At 36.5% G+C, this 16795-nt stretch overlaps 1 protein-coding gene across 1 annotated transcript in view; it reads right to left on the bottom strand.

Annotated features, from left to right (window-relative positions):
• BAI3 (brain-specific angiogenesis inhibitor 3) overlaps positions 1-16795 on the bottom strand; it is a 1099520-nt gene that overhangs the window by 15499 nt on the left and 1067226 nt on the right. Inside the window, exon 29 of the mRNA XM_006835746.1 lies at positions 6798-6833. Within this exon, the coding sequence (XP_006835809.1) occupies positions 6798-6833 (36 nt within the window). The remainder of the gene's footprint in view (positions 1-6797; positions 6834-16795) is intronic.

Here is a 16795-nt window from a genome sequence, read left to right as displayed (position 1 = left end):
ATATATAAAGCACTTACCACTGTACCACGCAGGAAAGAGCCACTTAAGAAACGATAGCCATTATTATCTTTCTTAATCCTCACAATAACACTGGGAGGTAGGAGCCATTATCTCCATCTCCACTTTGCTGATTAAACTGAAGCTTGAAGAGGTTAAGCTTGCCAAGTTCACACAGGTAGTGAGAGAAAGCTAGAATTCTTTCTGAACACAAAGCCAATAAATTCTTTTTCTATTCAGCTATTTCAGTTATTCTCTTTTAGATTATTCAAGTTTGTGATTATGCTCTGTCCAGATGGAAAACGAGATACAACAATCCAGGATGAGTTGTGCGCTTTTTGTAGTGAGCCACAACTGTGGATATTGATCACCCTGCAACTATTCCACAGTGCTGAAATTATCTTTTTAAGGACTTAATCTCTGTATCTTGTCTCTACAGGCTTCCTGACAGTCACTTATTTTTGTCTTTGCATCCCAGGCATCTAGCATAGTTTTCGGCATCCAGAAGGTACTCCCGTAATGTTTACTTAATAGACTGAATTCATGGAACAGCATAATTTATAGGTCAAGGAAGATGCCTACAGCATGGAAGGCCACATGATAAATGTTGCCTTCCCTCCTCCTTAGACATCCTGGTTGTGCAGTGGTTAAGGCACTCTGCTGTTAACAGAAAGATTGACTGAACCCAGCTGCTAATTGGGAGAAAGATGACTGAATCTGCTTCAATAACAATTTGCAGCTTTGGAAGTCCTGAGGCAGTTCTACCCTGTTCTATAGGGTTATTATGAGTCAGAATTGACTCAATGGCAATGGATTTGGGTTTTCCTATCTCTGCCTCTTTCTATATTAGAGGAATTCCCACTGGAAGGAAGAGTCATTTTAATGGCCACAGACTGTGGCATGGTATAGAATTCTTTCTTCACTTTAGAACCCTGCCTCCACCTTCTGATCCTATTTTTCTCATTTATTTTCTGAACAATTGGTTTAAAAGAACTTGTAAGTGGGCTTGAAACAAATTGGAGATTTTCACTTCTAAATTCATAATTATGAACCACATAGTTGAATTTTCTTTAAGTCTGAAATTTAAATAAGAGAGATGTCACCATAGAACTTTTAGAACTGAGAAATACTGTTAGATTAAATAAACTTGAGTACTGGGCCTGAAACTCATATGCTGTTGAAGAAGTAGAAGCTACTCTGTCTGAATTGCCTTTTTCAGCACCTATATTGCCATTGTCCATACACCCAGAGACAAGTCTGTGGCCATTTCTCTTTATTACTCTGCATGTAAATTTTCTTTCCAGAGTGGACTGTTGATTACTAGTCTGAAATGCATTTTAAAACTTATATTAAGGAACACACACTGCAAGAATTAACTTTAATTTTGATAACTGTATTTTGGGAGGGGAATGTTGTATGCATCTTTTCCTGGCTAGTGTCCTCCACTTGTTTCTACAAGATGGAATTCATAGCCTATGAACAGTTCCTGATATTACAGAGTCTGTTATATTTCAAATATGGTTCTATTTAAATAAATATAAGCCCAGGGTTTGAAACAAATTAGACAAAGGATGTGAGAAAACTGCATGAGGTACACATTTTTCTTTTGTCATGTCACTCAACAGTATACTTGACTTCAAATGCACAATTCTGCAGACAAACTTCAATTTGTAATACACTTTGCTAATAGGGTGGTTCAAATCCACCAGCTACGCTATGGGAGAAGGATGTGGCAGTCTGCTGCCTTAAAATTTACACTCTTGGAAACACTATAGTGCATTTCTGCTCTGTCCTAGAGGGTCACTAAGAGTTGGAGTTGACTTGGCGGCTGTGGGATTTTGGTTTGGCACACAGAACTGATTGGTAGAGCCTGGGACTGGGTTGCTCAAGCTTTTCCTTTTGGTCAAGCACCCGGATTGCCTAAATGAGAGTACTCAGTGATGAAGGTTGGTTAGTAGACCAGTAAAGAGCCTATTAACAGCACGGTATTTCTTGGAACTTATGCTTTATATTTAGAAATTAATATAAATTTCATTATCTATGTGATATTTTGGCCATTTGTAAAAATGAATGCAAAATGACATTTTATATTACTTGACTGTTGTTAAGTGCTGTAAGTCAATTCTGACTCAGGGAACCTGTATAGGGTTTCTGAGGAGTGGCTGGTGAGTTTGAACCACTGACCTTGTGGTTCAAACTGACCTTTCAGTTCAGTGCTTACCCTCCAGTTCCGCACCAGGACATTAGGTGCTTTAATTCCAAAATGGAACTCTTTCTTACCAGATGTCTCCTTGAGTTTCCTTGTTCTTTTAATGGGACTAGTAGAAATTCAGGTTTGGAACTGTGGAGTCATCCTTTTATGTTCTCCTTTCCTGTTATCCCTACACCCTCTTAAGGACCATATTGCATAGACCCTGCTTTTGCATCTCTTTTCATGCGACCTCCAAAAAGTGGACACTCACTACTTCTTGACTACATGCATCCATCACCTCTTAATTGGTATTTTGACTTTTTTTTCACTTGGCTACAACCCATCATTCCCAGTCATACAAGACCCAGGTTTTAAAAACCCAGATCAGAACAGATAATTCCTCACTACAAATTCAACAAAAGAGAACACACCAAACAGCCTTAGCAGAAAACTAGGGGAAAACTTCTCCCTCTGAAAGTCTATGTATCCTCCTCTGTCTATTCTTTACCCCCATACACAGTATGTTTAAGCAATCTTGACACCCTCCTTGTTACTGGGCTAGGCTGCTAAAAAAAAAGGTTGGCAGTATGAATCTACCAAGAGGCACCTTGAAAGAAAGACCTGGAAATTTACTTCTGAAAAACCAGCCACTAAACACTATATGGAGCACAGGTGTATGCTGACACACATGGGGTTGTTATGAGTCAGAATCAATGTAATGTTAATTGGCATGTGTGATGTCTTGTTTCTCAAGCATGCCACACATTAGCAAACCTCCATGCCTTTTCCTTCTCCTGTAATTGCTACCTGCCATTTCTACCTCCTTAAGTTATATTTGACATGGATTCTTTGAAATCATTTGTGGCTATCTTTGAAGTACCAGAATTTTCTATACTAGAAAATAGTTTCAGTGAATTCATTTAAGTTGGTGTTAGTTGTTGCTATGGTGATTCCAATTCATGATAATCCAATGTGTGCACAGTGGAACTGCCCCATTGGGTTTTCAAGGCAAAAGTAGATCACTAGGCAGGCCTGTTTTCCCAGGTGTCTCTGGGTGGTTTCAAACCTCCACTTTTTTAGCCAGTAGTTAGGCACTCAACCTTTTATGCCAATGAATTGCCTTAATTAAAGTAAACTTATTACATCTACAAGAGTCCTGGTAGGTTAGGAAGTTGGGCTACTACCCACAGGTCAGCTGTTCAAATCTACCAGTCACTCTCTGAGAAAAAGATGAGACTTTCTGCTACCATTAAGATTTACAACCTCAGAAACCCAATACAAGGTCCCTATGAGTCAGAACTGACTGGAGGGCATACCACTACCACTCTCTGTTGTTGTTGTTAAGTGACATCTAGTTGGTTCTGACTCATAGAAACCCTGTACAGGGTATCTGAGGGGCAGTTGGTGAGTTTGAACTGCCAATAGTACGGTTCAAACAGACTTTGTAGCCCAGTGCTTATCTTTCAACAACACAGCACCATCTCCTAGCCAGTGAATGATTCTGTTTCCTCCCACCCCTAAGAACCATCATAGGTTTCTTTGCACTCTTGGTGTGGCACTATAGGATAAGCACTGGACAGCAAAGCCAGTTTGAATGCAAGGTCAGACCTTTAAACCCATCAGCGGTCACTCAGAAACTCTGTGTTGCTATTAAGTGCAGTCAAAGTGGTTCTGACTCATAGTGACCCTGTATAGGATTTCGAGGAACAGATGGTAAGTTTGAACTGCCTACCTTGTGGTTCAGAGTCTACTACCAGGAGTCCCAGAAACCTTATACAGAGTCACTGTAAGTCAGAATGGACTGGATGGCACTTAACAACAATTAAATATGATTCAATACATTTCATCACTCAATAGCAGTTTAGTGAATATTTACTAGGTATACTAGGTATATTACTAAGTGGCAGTGATTGTGGCTATGTGCCGTGGAGTCGTTTAGACTCCTAGCAACCCTGGATAGGGTTCCCAAAGCTGTAAATCTTCATGAGAGCAGGAAGCCTCATCTTTCTCCTGTGAAATGTCTGGTAGTTTCGAACTACTGACCTTGTGGTTAGCAGCCCCACTCGTAACCTCTGCACTACCAGAGTTCCTTATAGTACTAGATTTATTATATTTGGCACTGGAAATACAAATTCAATAAAAAATTTGGTCAAAGAATATAAAATATTACTACAGTATTTTTTGTAAACCTTTCAGAAAGCAAAAATTGGTATTTCACCCTTATATGACTGACCAGTTATTTATTTGCTCCAAGAATGCAATGGTGTCCTGAGACTGGCTACGTGAAAGGGGTTTTCCCCAGGATAATGTTTACTAACCACAAAGATTTTAAGAATATATGAGTTGGCAGAATATTATCATCATGTTTAGACTCTGGTGAGTGTGTGATGCCTATAATCTGAATGGAAGATGTATCATGAGTCTAGGAGGCAAAGTTTGTCTGAGGAAAAATACCTAAATTGGTTGTCATGTGATAACACGTATGAATGTGTGTGTGTGTGTGTGTGTGTGTGTGTGTGGTGTGTATGGTGGGGGAATGTCAAGTTTGACATAAACAGATTTAATCAATCCAGCCTGATGACTGGAATTCTTCTTCATGTGCAAACTATTAATAGATTATATTGAAATTCATCAGTATTTAAATCTGGCAATAATTTTTCAGGACAAAATCTATGAGATATCTACTACATAAATTCAATTGTACATGAGACTAATCATTAAAGTATTTATGAAGAAACATGTAATACCTCAAAGTCCTATTTTCCCCCACCCCATCCTGACACCTTTAGCAATCACACAATAGCTTTAGTAATTAATGAGCTAAATAAAATGTTTGGGTCTATTGTGCTACAGCTTCTTTTTATTGCCAGAAAATGTTTTAGAAAATATGTTTATGTGTGTAACGAATTATCAGCTTAAGGAGTCTTGCTATCAGTTGCCATAGAGAATATACAAAAAAAGAACAGTTTTTCTAATGCTTTAAATGACACAGTATGATTAGAATGCTTTGCAGTGCTTGCGATTACATAAGTTTGATTGGTTGTATGAAGGCTTAATTTTAGATCTAGATTTTTACTATATTTTCCCACTGATGACTACTGAGTTAATTCCCGCCTGCTTTCATTTGAATTTAACAACTTACTACTGCTTTTAAGACAACGAAAATAGACAGATAGTCTTTTATTTTTGGCTGCCTGGAGAATTAATAGGAAAAATTAATAAAATGTATTCCACTTGTTGTTGTTGTTGTTGTTGTTAAGTGCTGTTGAGTCGATTCCGACCCATAACGAACCTGTACAGGGTTTCTGAGACTGTAAATCTTTACGGGAGCATAAAGCCTCAGCTGTCTCCTGTGAAACAGCTGGTAGTTTCGAACTGCTGACCTTAAGGTTCGCAGGCCGATTCATAACCACTACACTACCAGAAATAATCTAAAAGTGAAGATGACTGAATACTTTCTATTTTAATTTTACATTTTGGATTTTTATGCTAAAACCTTATGATAAAATAAAATATCCCATTTTAGGTTGTATAATCAGGCTGCAACACTGATTAAAATATCCTAAGATTTTTATCATTATTTTGAATTTTGAAATCTGAAATATTATTGAATATGGCCAATTTCTGTAGACCCCTGTTTAAGATAAAAAACACATCCTGTCCACCCTTGAAGTAAATAAATGTAAATACATATAATTTTTTATATATAATGTACATTGCTGAGTTACAACATTCATTATCATAAATGAAATGATTGAATTATAAGTTTCCATGTCCTGGGAGGCTCCTGATATTTCAGGAATACCAGCTAAGTAAATTGAGTTCTATGTAAGCATCACAATAGTACAAATATGCTGGAGAAATTTATTATGTACTATATCCAATTATGCCAGCAGGCTATGAATCATATCCAATTATCAAGATGCATCAGTATATTTTGTGTTACACTCAAACATCATTAATTTTGTGCTTAGCATCAGCTACTCAAATGGTACAATTTCAGTAATTTCCAGCATCAACATTACAGCATCAATATAAATTCAATGTAAATTGGAAAATGAAAATCTTAATCTTGTTTATATCTTTGAAAATGCATTTACTAAACACGTAGCACATTGAACCAATACTTGATATTGGAAAAATGAATCTAAACGTACCAGTAAGAACTAAATAAGAATTGGAAAACAAGGCAACTAAATACCAGAAAACGCCTAGCTAAGCATACAGATTCTCCACAGGTAGACTCTACCTTTAGTAGGTGTCACTGAAGTAAAATGAGGATAATTGTGAAAAATCAGGAAACTGAAATTGCCGACTTCCAACAAATTGAATAGACCAATTTCAACCCCCAGCATAAAAACAATTTAATGTTTATCTTAGCATTCCTATAACAGATTCCTTTCTTGACTAGGAAATCTCATTTTAACGTACAGTGAGAATTTATAAGTTTGTCCTACAACTAACAGCATAGATTTTAATAAAAATGCTTGACTTTTTTAAGCTAAAAAAATGTCCCTATACACCTACACACGGAAATATATTTGCACAGTTAAATATTCGTTTGAATTCAGGTAATAAAAATTATGAAAAAAAATTAATCAAAACTTACCTCAAAGTCAAGGTCTGAATATCGTGATTTTCTTCTCTGTTAGATGTTTTTTAAAAAAGAAGAAGAAAAATCAGAGAAGTTATATATAATCATTCAAACATTGCCATTAAAGAGAATCCTGCTTCTTTGTATTATGCATGCATATTTCCTTTAGATAAGAGAATGTGAACATTTTTATGATTTCAAGATATTCCATTCATATTATTCCATATTCATCCTGAGTTTCATTAAAACTGAAGAAATAAAAATACAGTATATTTTTCTCTTTTTGATCTTCTAACACTAATTTTCCAGAAATACACATTTGATTCCATAAAAATTCACATAAAATTTCAGTCTTGAGGACATGTTGTTGTTATTGTTAAGTGCCTTCCAGTCAGTTCTGACTCATAGAGAATGACCCTGTTTAGGGTTTCTGAGAAGCAGCTGGTACGTTTGAACTGCTGACATTTCAGTTAGCAGTACAGTGCTTATCCTACAGCACCACACCAGGACTCCTGATATAGTGATGCAGGATAAGCACTGGACTGCTACCCACAAGGTCAGTTTGAATCACAAGGCCAGAGGTTCAAACCCATTAGTTGCTTCTTGGAAACCCAATACAGGGTCACTATGAGTCAGAACTGACTCAGCAGCATTTAACAACAACAAACTAGCAAAACTACTTTATAGAAACAGAGGATTGGAAGTTATGTAGGAACAATAACATAGTCACCTCAATATTTCCCACCAACCACACTTTAGTATTCTACCAAATTCTGACTGACTCTAAGAGTCCCAAAGTTCTATATTCTTCTCCTTTGCAAATATCTTGGCATTGTGTAGCTTTCCATGACATGAAAATCCTACTAATTGGTATTCACTGATTTAAGTAAAGTATTTATCTTGATTCAATAAACAAATAACAAAAATTTTACCTTCCAGCAAAGCATAGATAAAAAATGTGAATATTTCACAATGTTCCTTTATGACTCTAATTCTCTTAAAATTTCTAAAATCTAGTATGGCTAAATTATGCATTAATGTAATAAAATATTACACAGAAAAATATAATTAATGTAACTTCATATGATGATAAGATTTTTCTGATATTAGTGTTGATAAATTGTTCTAGGCTCTGTTCAAGCAATGATCCTTGAATTCTTAGAATGGATAGAGAGAAATGGTGATATCTGGTAAACATGGACAGATACCTCCACGTTTTTAGAGACGAAAGTGAATTTCCAGTACAGATATTTTTTAAGTTGAACATTTATGATTTTGTTTGCTTGTTTGCTTACTCTTTGTTGAGAGGGTAGAGATAAAGTACAGGGAGATTCAAGAAGTATTTAGGACAATATTAAGACAGTTGAAAAAGAATATGAAAACATTTGGATACACTTCTGCAGTTTCATTTTTTCTTCTTCTTTCATCCCAAATGTACAATGTTATTTTTAACCATCTAACAGGAGATTATACCCAAAAGAAGAAACGGGATAACTGTTACATGGAGGGGATGCAATCATGGAGATGAAACAAAGTTTATGATTTGTGGAATGTTAACACTGATGATATGCTCTGTATAACTTCACTCAAATCACAACAAAAAGTTTCAGAAAAAAAGGTCCTGTTATGAGTAAAAAAAAAAAGCTATGAAGTAATTTAATTTTGATAAAGCTATTTAAGATCAAGAATCCAGCCTTAAAATACAATCAAGGGAAGTGCTGAAAAGGAGATTGCTTTATTTTATGGACACCCAGTATGCTAATCTTGCCTTGTTCTTTGTGTCCAATATTGTCCTAGAGGAGTCCTGGAAACATCTCAGAAACAAAGACATGCAGGAAGGCATTTAACTGAACCCTTTTTACCATCTCCTTACCATTATTGTTATCTAACTGTACTGTATAAAAAACAGGCTTCAACAACTGCACCACACTTAGCTGCAATATGCTAGACTAAATGTCAGTGTTTCCATTCTGCTCTTGGATGCCTCTTGGCACTGTGACTCAGCAAGACATTTCTGTAAGCATATATTAAACAAGATTCTTTCTTAATACAGCAAAATTCAAGCATGGAGACATTTGATGTTAGCAAGTATTATAAAACATTAATCATGAGCTTTGAGTTCCATTTGAAAAGTAAATAGTAAAATCTTATGAGAAAGGTTCAGCTAGGTAGAAGAGTAAGAGACCCTTCTGCTGCAAGCTCTAAAGGTTTGCTTCTCTGTTGCCAAAGTTCATAACAGCCATATGTTGCCCAGTTCTTCTCTGAATTCAGTGTTGTGCTGACTAAGAACTGGAAATACGGACAGATATGTGTAACTAAAAGCTGCATATTTTTGTAAGGAACGCAAAAGATGAGAACCCAGAACAATGCCAGTGGTAGATTCTACCTCTGAGAGTGGGTGTCACCTGTGTTTATATGAAATATAGAAAAGAAAAAAAAAGATACCTTTTTACAAACAGATCACTCTCTCTTCTATTTAATTTCATTGAAGTTAAAATCTAATGTAAGAGTGCAACAGAAATGGCAGCCTTGAAGGACTAGAGTAAAGAATGAACAAAGAAGCAACAAAGTATAATCAATAGAGCTCAAAGATGAGCTGTCAGGAGAGGGCTGGAGAACGAAATAAGGAAGACTTAAAAAATTGGAGAGTAGAAGAAAAAAGTGGCAGATTTTCAGAGCTCAAGGGAAACAAAAGCCTGTATAACATTATTTAGGTCAATAATACCTATCAAGTGGGAAAACTTTTTATAGTTTCAAAGTGTTTTCATATTTCCACATGCTAGCCACTGTATGGGATGGTCAGAAGAAGTATTATTTATTATCTCCATTTTATGAGAGAGGAAAAGTGAGGGTCAATAAAATTAAAATAACAGTTATTTCACTAGCAAATAAACTGAGATTCATCACAGGTCTTCTGACCCTAAACCCAGTATTCTCTCCCTCGTCCCCCTATATCTCACCATCTGCTCAGTGGTGCAAGTGGTAATATTTTACAGCTAACATGCCTGTTACATTTGGCTGATTTTTACTAAACACAACAAGAATAATACTAACTGACCCAGTCAGTTAACAGCTGACAGCGATAGGACTTAGCTGCTTTTTAGACATAAAGTAGGGTCAAAGAGATTAACTTTATCTTGCCAGTTGTATTTTAAAAGACAGAAAGCATCAATATGATACTCATCTGAGAGTTAAATCTTATAGTAATGTACAATTACTTGTATTGAGTAAATAATGTAAACAGAATAACATGGGATAGTTTATACGCAATAATATGCATCAAGAAGCTCCATACTTCTCTAAACCCATAAGGCAACTGTCTGATTGAAAATGTAATTTATCTTTAAGAAATATTTGCCATGAGGAATGGGTGATAGAAGAGAAGACCCAGAATGTTAGATTCCATTCAGTGTCTGGGTATTTTCACTCGAGGTCCCCATGCTGAAAATTATCAGAGGCTGTTGAAACTATGATAGACTTACATGCTTATTCAAATTTCTTTCTGAGCTGTTTCAAACACTATGTTAAAATACAAAAGCTATTAGAAATAATGGTTATGTATTTAAAATGAGGACCAACTAAGAAAAATGATTGAGTCAAAACAATTTTTCTAATAAGTTGATAGATATCAAAATACTATATGTTAAGTTACAAGAAGTTAGGATGATGTTCAAATATTTTGTGAAGATAAAAATCACTCTTCAATATATATTTCTAATTACCCAAATAGCTTGATGCTAATAATCCTTTTTTGTCAAAGTTGGTGATATTTCTCTTACTGCTGTTTCTTCTTTCTAATTCCCTATTTAGAAATCACTCTAGCATGTATTCTGTCTTCAAGACACTATGAAAATTCCTGTCTAGGTCTCAGGTGATTTCCATCTGTTGAAAATCCAAGATCAATTTTCTATCCTTATCTTACTGGCCTGTTAGACATTTTTGAAAAGTAATCACTTCCTTGTTAACACCCATCATCTCTCAGCTTCCCCCAACTCCCCAGGCCTATCCCTAGTGCCTCATTTCCCTGATTTTTCTCTCAGTTTGCTGTGACTCTTTCTCAAGTTGTCTTTGCTGGCTCTTTCTAACCTCGCAGACTTCTAAATGTTGAATTCCTGAATTTTCTTTTTCTCATATTCTCTCCTCAAAGACATAATTCATTTTCATGATTTGAAATACCATTTTTATGTTGCACACACCCTTTCCTTCCCAATGTCTTTAATATCATAAAAATGTCATATATCTTGTTGGTCATAGCTTCCTCTCCTTCCTTGTACATCAAATCTACCAGCAACTACTGTCCACTCCTTTTCATCTCCACTTTCACTTCTGTAATCAAAAGCATTATCATCTCTTGTCTGGTTACTTCAGGAGCCTACCCATGACTCCTGTGTCCTATCCCCTCTCCCGTTATCACTGCCCCCTAATCTTTTATCTCCCACACCATCAAAGTATTTATATAAATACCTACGGCTAGATGGATGGATGGACAGACATAAGTATAGCTAGATAGATATATAAATTATGCAACAATCTTTTACATATTAGAATCCATTGTTAGATTCCATTCAGTGTCTGGGTCTTTTCAATGGGGTCCCCATGCTGAAAAGTCTTTCAAAGTATCAGAGGCTATTGAAACCATGATAGACTTACATACATGCTTATTCAAATTTGCTTCAGTTTTTCCAAGTCCTACATAATATGGTCTCTTTTCTATTCCAAGTTAATTTTTACGAATTTCTCCTTAAAAATGATCTTATAAACAAATGCTATTGTCTTTTCTAACTCAGGGCACTTGTAGTTTCTTTTCCTCGTATCCCAGCTCCTCACAAGCCAAGCTGCTTATCAAATGTTAGTTCTTAGTCTTTTTATTTTTATTATTTTTTTTAAACAGGAATCCTGGGAGAATTTTAATAATAAGGTGGATGCAATAAGCAAAGAAAACTGTGGTGAGTGGATCAATTAGCAGCCATGAAGTTCAAGACAATTTACAAGAAGGCAGGCTTATCACTAATAAAAGGGAGAAATTCTTTACAATGATTTGTCTAAGAAAATGCACAGTGGTATAGGCTATTTAGAGAAATACTTAGTGACTACACACATAGAGACTTCTCTTGATATGTATGTCTTGTAGAATAATGAATAATTTCTCAAAGGAAATACTTCATTGTTTTTGTCACAGCAAATTAAGTAGGACAAGGCACTAGAAGGTTTACAGCAAGGAATAAATTCCACTAATGGCAAGCTATCTGCCATTCAACGTTTCTATTACATAGTGAGAATTAAGCCTACCCAGAAGAAAAAGCTTTGATACTAAGTCCATAAAAAATATCTGTGCAAATAAAATCTGAGGAAAATAAATTTTTTGAAATGAGTTTTTTTTAGGTATAATTTTTTTGTATGACTGCATAAAAGGCAAAATTCCCCAACCCAGAAGTCCAAACAAAACCATAAAGGAGAACCTTAATTTTTTCAGAGCTACATGAGGAAAAATTATTAAAAAAGGAAAAATGACTTCTGTACAATGATCAGTTTGATAATGATTTCTGTTAGTAGCAAAACCTCTGAGTTCCCAAGTGAGGTCATACCATTTTGTCCTATAGCTTGAATATCGATTTGGTGCAGCATTCAAGCTTCTTCACAGATATAATGAAATAATAATAACTCAAGCACATATCTAAAGTGCTTCTTACAGTTTTCAAAGAGTTTTCACATACATTATCTCATTTTGATCCTCATAACAGGCATAAGGAAAGCATCTGAGAAGTGACTTTATAGCTAAAATGTTTTACTTTAAAATCCATTACTCTGAAAGTTCTGTGATTCATATCTGGAGGAAAACTGACATATACAAATTTAGCCTAGAATTGCTGCTCCTTTCCACCAGTTACAAATTGAGAGATCATATTTTGAGATGTATAGGTAAGTCAATACCTAAATGGTCAAAAGAGCTGGGGTAACAAAAATTTCTGTTTCGATAAAAATAAATTTGCAATCTAAGTATCTAATTCTACTACTTGTTTGCCAGTTGGTTGTACAGTGGTGGCTTGTTGCTGTACATTATGCCATTAGTAAATACCAACAGGGTCACCCACGATGACCATGTTTCAGTGGGCCTTCCAGACTAAGATAGACTAGGAAGAAAGACAGGCAGACAACATCTGAATAGTTATCCACAGAAAACTCCATGAATAACAACTCATAAAGTGCTGGAAGAGGAGCCCCTTAGTTTGGAAGGCACTAAAAATATGACCATGGAAGAGCTACCTCCTCAAAGTAGAGTTGACCTTAATGATGTAACTGAAGCAAAGTTTTCAAGACCTTCATTTGCTGATGGAGCATGATTCAAAATGAAAAATAACTATTAATATTCAGAATGTTGAATGTACAAAATATGAGTCTAGAAAATTGGAAGTTGTTAAAAATGAAATGGAGTACATATAAAGATTGATATCCTAGACTGTAATGGAACTGAAGGGTAAAAGATAGATATCACAGGCATTAGTGAGCTGAAATGGGGTGGTATTGGCCATTATTAATCAGACAATCCTATGCTGGCAACAAAAATTGATGAGGAATGGTGGTATCATTCATGGTCAAAAAGAGCATTTCAAAATCTATTTTGAAGTGCAGTGCTGTCTGTTATAGGATAATATCCATACACGTATAAGGAAGATGAGTTAATACCACTATTATTCAAATTTAGACACCAATCACTAAAGTCCGTGATGATGAAATTTAAGGAATCTACTATTATTTTCAGTCTGAAATTGATCATACATGCTTTTATCATTTTTGACTGGCGATTGAATGAGAAAGTTGTAAATAAAAAGAAAGGATCAGTAGTTGGAAAATATGGCCATAGTGATAGAAACACTTCGGAGATCACATGATAAAATTTTGTAACACCAATGAATTATTCATTGAAAACTACCTTTTTCTACAACCTAAATGGCCATTTTACACATGGACTTTAACAGATGGAATACACAGAAATCAAATTGACCACATCTGTGAGAAGATATGATAGAGAAGCTCTGTATTATAAGCCTAAACAAAGGCCAGGGGTCAACTGTTGAACAGACTATCAATTGCTCATATTCAAATGCAGACTGAAGTTGAAGAAAATTAAAATTAATCTATAAGAATCACAATATGACCTTGAATCTCAACACCATATTTGATGCATTAGATACTAATGATATAAGACCAAAAGAGTTATTAGGTGTCATAAAGAAGATCATACATGAAGGAAGCAAAAGGTCATTACAAAGACAAGAAAGAAAGAAAGAAAAGATCAAAATGGATATCAGAAGAAACTCTGAAACTTGTGCATAGACCAGAAGGCAGTTATTAGAATCAAAGAAGGGGGTACTGTGTGGTTTGAAGCCAAGAAAGGTGTGTGTCAGGGTTTTATCCTTTCACCATACTTAATCAATCTGTATGTTCATCAAATAACTCTAGAAGCTGGATAATATGAAGAAGAGTGTGACATCAGGGTTGGAGGAAGACTCATTAACAACCCAGGATATGCTGATGACACAACCTTGCTTGCTGGAAGCAAAGAAGACTTGAAATACTTAAAAGATCAAAGAATACAATCTTTAGTATGTATTGTACCTCAATGTAAAGAAAACAAAAATACAAGACCAAAAATAACATCATGATAAATGGAGAAAGATTAAAGTTGCCAAAGACTTCATTTTGCTTGGATCCACAATCAAGACTCATGCAAGCAGCGGTCAAAAATCAAATGATGTATGTATGCACAAGACCTCTTTAAAGTGTTCAAGTTCAAAAACATCACTTTGAAGACTAAATGTGCACCTAACCTAAGCCATGGGATTTTCAATTACCTCTTATGCATGAAGTTGGTTTGAATCACAAGGTTGGCAGTTCAAGCTCACCAACTTCTCCTTGCAAACCCTATACAGGGTTGCTATGAGTCGGAAGCAAATTCACGGTAGGACGAAGGTGCGCCTGACCCAAGCCATGGTATTTTCAATAACCTCATATGATGAGAAAGCTGGACAGTGAGTAAGGAAGACCGTAGAAGAATTGATCCTTTTGAATTATGGTGTTGGAGGAGAGTATTGCGGGTGCCATGGGCTGCCAAAAGAACCAATAGATCTGCTTTGGAAGAAGTGTAGCCAGAGTGCTCCTTGTAGGCCAAGATGGCCAAACTTTGTCTCTCATACTTGGGACATATTGTCAGGAGAGTCCAGTCACTGGAGAAGGATATTATGTTTGGTAAGGTGGAGGGTCAGAGAAAAAGAGGAAAGACCCCAACGAGATGGATTGGCCAAGTGGCAGCATCGATGGACTCAAGCGCGGCAACAGCAGTGAGGTTGGCCCAGGATCAGGCAGTGTTTCGTTCTGCTGTGCATAAGGTCACTATGAGTCAGTACTGACTTGATGGCACCTAACAACAACAACAACAACTTATGCATACAAAAGTTGGGCAACGAATAAGAAAGACCACAGAAGAATCATTGTATTTGAATTAGGGTGTTGCAAAGAATATTGTAAGTACCATCAATTGCCAGAAGAACAAACAAATCTGTCTTGGAAGAATTATAGCCAGAACACTCCTTAGAAGCAAGGATGGTGAGATTTTGTCTCTCTTACATTGGAATCCCATGGTGGTGCTGTAGGATCAGCACTGGACTGCTAACCACAGGTTGGTGGTTCAAACTCACCAGCTGCTCACTCCTTGGAAACCCTTTACATGGGCACTATGAGTCACAACTGACTAAACAGCACTTACACCATCATCCTTTGGATATGTTTTCAGAAGGGATCATCCCTGGAGAAGGATTGCATGCTGGGTAAAGTGAAGGATCAACAAAAACAAGGAAGATCACCAATGAGATGGATTGACACAGTGGCAGCAACGGTAAGCTCAAACATAACACAGGACTTGTCAGCGTTTTGTTCTGTAGTTCACAGGGTTCCTTGTGTGTTGGAACCTACTTGATGGTGGTGTTGGTGGGTGGTTATATGCCATGGAGTCAGTTCTGACTCATAGCGACCCTGTATAGGGTTTCTGAGGATGTAAATCTTTATATGAGCAGAAAGCCTCATCTTTTTCCCACAGAACAGCTGGTAGTTTCGAACTGATGACCTTGTGGTTTGCAGCCCAATTTGTAACCACTATGCAATATGCAAATGATACAACCTTGCTTGCTGAAAGTGAAGAGGACTTAAAACATTTACTGATGAAGATCAAAGAGCACAGCCTTCTGTATGGATTACATCTCAATGTAAAGAAAACAAAAATCCTCACCACTGGACCAATAAACAATATTGTTATCAATGGAGAAAAGATTGACGTTGTCAAGGACTTCATTCTTCTTGGATTGATCATCAACACTCATGGACGCAGCAATCAAAAAAGCAAATGCCCTATTGCATCAGGCATATCTGCCACACAAGACCTTCATAAACTGTTGAAGAACAAAGACGTCAGCTTGAGGTCTAAGGTGCGCCTGACCCAAGCCATGGTATTTTCAATAACCTCATATGCATGTGAAAGCAGGATGGTGAATAAGGAAGACCGTAGAAGAATTGATGCTTTTGAGTTACGGTGTTGGAGGAGAATATTGAAAGTGCCATGGGCTGCCAAAAGAACCAATAGATCTGTGTTGGAAGAAGTGCAACCAGAGTGCCCCTTGGAGGTCAAGATGGCCAAACTTTGTCTCTTATACTTTGGACATAGTGTCAGAAGGGACCAGTCGCTGGATAAGTTTGGTAAAGTGTAAGGTCAGAGAAAAAGAGGAAGACCCCCAATGAGATGGATTGGCCAAGTGGCAGCATCGATGGACTCAAGCGTGGCAACAGTAGTGAGGTTGGCCCAAGCTCAGGCAGTGTTTTGTTCTGCTGTGCATAAGGTCTCTATGAGTTGGTACTAACTCAATGGCACCTAACAACAACAACAATGGGCAAAATATTGAATGATGCAGAAAGCATCAAAAGAAGATGGAAGGTATATGCAGATTCACTGAACCAAAAAGCAG

This window comes from Chrysochloris asiatica, unplaced genomic scaffold, assembly GCF_000296735.1.
Source record: "Chrysochloris asiatica unplaced genomic scaffold, ChrAsi1.0 scaffold00019, whole genome shotgun sequence".
NCBI classification, from domain to species: domain Eukaryota; kingdom Metazoa; phylum Chordata; class Mammalia; order Afrosoricida; family Chrysochloridae; genus Chrysochloris; species Chrysochloris asiatica.
The sequence above is the reverse complement of the archived record's forward strand: the minus strand, read 5'-3'. Positions and strand labels throughout refer to the sequence as shown.